General features: G+C 39.0%; 1 protein-coding gene across 1 annotated transcript; it reads left to right on the top strand.

Annotated features, from left to right (window-relative positions):
* Positions 1-3,832, top strand: GCK72_003689 (uncharacterized protein; the record flags this gene model as incomplete). The annotated part of the gene is made up of 4 exons (XM_053724190.1): positions 1-97; positions 537-1,229; positions 2,003-2,610; positions 3,698-3,832. The coding sequence occupies 4 exons, from the start codon at positions 1-3 to the stop codon at positions 3,830-3,832; spliced, it is 1,533 nt and encodes a 510-aa protein (XP_053588384.1).
* Between the last annotated feature and the right edge of the window lie 1,630 nt (positions 3,833-5,462).

The following is a 5,462-nucleotide window of genomic DNA, read 5'->3' as shown; positions in this document are numbered from 1 at the left end:
ATGCTTCTCAAACTACTCGTTCTCCTTGCGCCTGCAATATTTGCAGAAGATCTCACCCAGAGACAGTTGAAGCCGGTGAAAGGTGTACCACATTCTCGTAAGTAAATATTATCGATTTTGCAGGGTTTTTGGAGAGAAAATAGAAGGAAAATTTGGATTTTTTCGAATTTCTTGCTAAAAACTGTCTAAAACTCGAGTTTTCGATACAAATCTCTATTTTTAGTCTGAAATTCCAAAATATTCCATTTTTGTCGAAAATTCCAGGTTTTTAAAGAGAATACACATTTTTCTTTATAAAATTGACCTGTTTATAAAGAAAAAATCCTATAAATACCAATAAAACAGCTGTTTTTGGTGTTTTTGGTCAATTTCTAATGTATTTTAAAAATATAATCGATTTTTGTCGGGTTTTTGGAGAGAAAATAGATGAAAAAGATGGTAAAAGTGACGATTTATTCGAATTTCTTGCTAGAAACTACCTAAAACACGAATTTTCCATCCAAATCTTCATGTTTTTCTACAAATTCAATTTCCAGGTCTCCATCTCTACCAAATCTCCACAACCGACACGTTCCGATGCCTCGACGGATCCCAAACCATCCTTTTCTCTCAACTAAACGATGACTATTGCGATTGTAAAGACGGAAGCGATGAACCGGGAACCTCCGCCTGTGGAAACGCTTTCTTCTATTGCTCCAACGTCGGTCACAAGGGAAATTTCATTCCGACGAACAGAGTGAACGATAAACTCTGCGATTGTTGTGATGGAAGTGACGAGTATGATTCTGGAGTGAATTGCCCGAATATTTGTGATGAATTGGGTAGAGCCGCCCGGATTGAGAGGGAAAAAGTGGCGAATGTGGCGAGAAAAGGGTTCCAAAAGCGGCAGGAACTCGCGAAAGAAGGTCAAGCTCTTCGAGATTCAAAACTGAAAGATGTGGAGCCGTTGAGACAAGAAAGAGGGGCGTTGGAACCGGATAGAGCTAGACTTGAGGGAGAGAAGAATGCGGCGGAGGAGGTTGAGAAGAAGTTGCAGGATGAGCATCGTAATCAGTGGGAAGCGATTCGAAATGAGAAGAAGAAATTGAGAGCGGCTGATTGGTTTGATGAGTTGGATTTGGATAAGAATGGGAAGATTGATCGGGAAGAGTTGAGACAGAACTCGTTTTTGGATGATGATCATGATGGATTTGTTAATGAGGATGAGGTTAAAGCTTATTTGAATGTTGGTGAGTTTAGAGGGAGAGATGGATAAAAAGACAGACAAGAAATGGAAAGGAACATAGACACTTACTAGGGCGTTCCAGACGTAATTTGGCCTTTCAAATTGGCTCATATTCTATAAGGTACTTCTGAACACGCTGATTCCGAATATGGAATCCAATTTTGCAGAAGGCTTCACTGAACTGAGATATTTGCGTTTTAAGCCATTTCTAGTGCAGAAATCGCATTTTTCAAGTTAATGTGCTGAGTGCCGGACTAGGCACTTCAGTCCGGCGCTCAGCACATAAACGAACCGTCATCCGACTCATACTAGGACACAGACATAGAGCTCGCCGAGATCTACATTTCGGTATATTTTTCAGTTCATAATGTTGCATTTTAAGCGAGTTATGCTCTGGCCCGTTTTGCGGATGAGATAGACAGAAAACCACTCTAGCCATACAGATAGATGGCTTACGGATATCTGGACTATCGGACAGACATCCAGACACCCCACTCATTTAATTCTCATCAAATTCCTCCTGTTTGAGCTGAAATTCTACATTTCTCGGTCAAATCTGAGACTTTCCGCACAGAATTGAGAATTCCAGGTTGTAAATGAGGTTTTTGGCTTAAAAATTATTGTGCAAGCCAACAAAATTCCGAGTTTTGAGCTCAGTAACAGATTTATAGCTTAAAAATTAAGATTTTCAGTTGAAAATTTGAAATTATGAGCTTGAGAATCGCTACAGTACCGTCGAGACTACTGTAGATACACCACTACTGATTTATTTTCCAGACGAAGCGGATCTTGAACACTTCCAATCCCTCATGTACGATCGTCTGAAATCCGCCCGTCATCAGCATCGTGAGGAGGCTCGTTTCAAGGAAGAAGAGGAGAAAGAGCGTGCGAAGGCCCTCGAAAACGCTCCAGATGACGATGATCTTCTAGCTGAAGAGGATCGTCACGATGGAGAAGAATCTGATTCAGAGTCCGTGACGTCTCCAGAATCCGAGGATGAAGACAAGATGCCAGAATACCCGGCGGAAGTACAACAAGCGTCTGAGAAGGCACGTGAAGCACGTCGTCTATTCGATGAAGTAAACATGAAGGTGCAGGATTTGGATTCTAAGATTCGTGACGCCGAGAATTTTGCGAATTTCGACTATGGAGAGGATTCGTCATGGGCGGCGCTTAAAGACAAGTGCTTCGACCGAAATGTTCAACAATACACGTATCAATTCTGTCCATTTGGTCAGAATACTCAAAAAGATACGGGAGCGTATAGTGGAACGTCGTTGGGAAGTTTCAAGGAATGGAGTGGTGGCGAGGGAATGAAAAAGTACTCGAAAATGCACTTTGGAGATGGACAACAGTGTTGGAATGGACCAAAACGGAGTACTGATGTGGGTAGAGGACTCGGTGAAAAATCTGGAAATTCGAGTCAGAAATGGCCATTTTTAGCTGAAAATCATACTTTTTATCTGTCGAAATGATTGATAGACATCTGGGCGTACAGACATACAGACAGACATTTAAAATTAGAGTTTAGTCTTGAAAATTTTGATTTTTTTTTCTCAATTTTCCCATCAGAACTCAAATTTCCACGAAAAAATGTATTTTAGCTTCAAAAACCAGTCATTCCAATGCAACCGAAATTTTTCTATTGGGCTTCTCGCCATTTTTAGATTTTTTCCGAATTTACTGCTATTTTTTGAGGTTTTTTTGCAGCAAAACAATCAATTTTGTATTAAAAAAATGCTCTAAAAATTGAACTTTGGACATCCGGACATACAGACACACAGATATACAGTTAAAAGTTGGATTCAAGCATTTTTTTCCCATTATATTAGCTCAGAACAGTTCTTACAACTGCGCTCCACCGAAATGCCCTTGAAAAATGCCTCTTTTTCTCTGAGTCTCTCAATTTCGAACACAATTTTCTCCGGTTTCGGTAGAGCGCGGTTGTAAGAAGCTCACCGTGCTAATAGAGGCTATTGAACTTTTTTTAATTCGCTACAAAATCCGGCTGGAAACCAGATTTTTAGTGCCAAAACTTACGTTTTTGTGTTTAACTATCAAAAAATACATTTTTCCAGCGCAAAACACTCGAAAAATTGTTTTTAGCTGAAAAACTAGCTTAAAATGGACATCTGGACAAGAAATTTGAAAAAATAAGTGCAACTTCGTTTATAAACTGCGCGCATAAGAACTGTATCGTTTAGGAACTGTGCCGTTTCAGAACTTTTCTAAAAAGCACTGAGATACTGACGGTAACAACTTTAGCGTTTTTAAAAGAAAGGCTAAAGTTGTTACGCAGTTTCTCAGTGTTTTTAGAGAAGTTCTTAAACGGCACAGTTCCTAAACGATACAGTTCTTATTCGCGCAGTTTATAAATGAAGTTGCACCTGATTTTAACATCTGAACAAACCAGTATGTTGAAAACCCCAATTTTCAGTCCTTTCCTTCCATTAATTCTCCAAATTCTTCCAGATCACAATCGAGTGTGGTGAGGAGAGCGAACTGGTCGAAGTCACCGAACCCGCCAAATGTGAATACCACTTCACTTTCCGTACTCCACTGGCATGCTCTGATCCGGATGTGGAGATCGTTCACGAGGAACTCTAATTTATTCTGAAGAAAATGCTTGTTTTATCGATTTTTTGTTGTAATTTTTTGTATTCGAAACTAATTTATCATAGCAATTCCTGTTGTGAATGGGTAACTTTTCAACTGTGAAAAATTCTCATTTTTTAGCGACTCACATCGCTTGAATGAATGAATTTAAGGGAACTTTTTGTGTTGTGAAATATTAATTTTCCTTTTTTTTAAAAATGTTTTCACTTCGTCGTTTCAAACATTTTTTCTCACTTTTCGCGGCGCTTTAGAAACAAATGTGATTCTTCAAATTTCCTTCTGAGAATTCAGATGAAGCACGTCTTCTGAGAAAAAAATTCGGGGAATTCAATTGACACTCTTTTGCCTTTTTTTTGTTTGAATTTTAGGGGAAAAGGTTTTTAATTTCAAAAATTTCAGCACACTTCCTCATCGAGATACTCAGAAATCTGAAGATTTTCAATTATTGCTTCCGGCAATATTTTAAAATATATTTTCTCATTTTTTGTATGCACTCTGAATGCAAATATTTGAATTTTTCGAGAAAACGGGAAGAACAAAAAACAAAAAGTTCAGCACAAAACGGAATAGTGTCTGGCTGGAAATAGAAAGACAGAAAATAGGTAGAGTTCAGTTTAAAGAACATATTAGCACGGTACGCTTCTTACAACTGCGCTCTACCGAAATCGCAGGAAATTGTGTGCAAAATTGAGAGACTCAGAGAAAAAGAGACGTTTTGCAAGGGAATTCCTCCGTCCGTGTGTCGGCGTATCCGGATGTCCAAAACTCGCTTAGGAGGACTGAAATCATATTTTTCAGTGCCGAATCCGATACTTTAGATAATTCTAAGAAACTTTTCTCATTGACGCATATACCAAAAATCGCACTAAATACTTCAATTCCAGTGTTTTACTCAAAATGAGCCGTCGTGGAAAAGTAGTTTTCCGCGATGTCGTGTAGTCCTCTCGGATAAGATTTTTTCTCAATTTCTATCAAATAGTCCAGACCCTACAGGTGAAAAGTTTATTAATAAGAAATTTGATTAAAAAATCTGAGCTATGAAAAGGTTAGAACATCTATCGCTTTCTGCGGTGCACGGTACCTTAAGTAGAGTTTTTAAGGTATGCTCAGGCCTGGTTTGCCCCCCCCCCCCCTTGAAAACTGTATATCATGAGTAACTTTGTTGTTTCAATAATTACTGGTTTTTTGACTTCTTTATTTGTAATTCACAACTATGTCGTTCATAGTCTGTCTTCCTTGAAAGTTACAGCCTTTGTCTACATTTTCCTTGTTTTCACATACATAGTATCCCCCACTGCACGTACTCCTCTCTCTCATAATCTTCCTATTGTTCTACTGACTTTTTGACCTAAAAAGAAGACTCGTTTGGTCCTCTTTCTCTCCATTCCAAGTAATCATCCATAAGCACGCAATGAGCCGAACCGCCCGAAAAAGAGAAGGGGCGGGGCTTCTTGCGCTCTTTTTTTTTTCGTCGTGAATTTTCCAAGTATTTCGGATTTCTTGGAATATTTTCTGTAAGGAAGCCTATAAAATGAACGGATTTGTGCTTCCTGGTCCTTTCCTCTTTGGTTTTCGGGCGGTCCGTTTAGGCGAGGTCTATTCAATCGAGAAATTTGTGTTA

The sequence above is a fragment of the Caenorhabditis remanei genome, chromosome II, assembly GCF_010183535.1.
Source record: "Caenorhabditis remanei strain PX506 chromosome II, whole genome shotgun sequence".
In the NCBI taxonomy this organism is placed as follows: Eukaryota; Metazoa; Nematoda; class Chromadorea; order Rhabditida; family Rhabditidae; genus Caenorhabditis; species Caenorhabditis remanei.
This window is presented reverse-complemented; position numbering and strand designations above follow the sequence as displayed.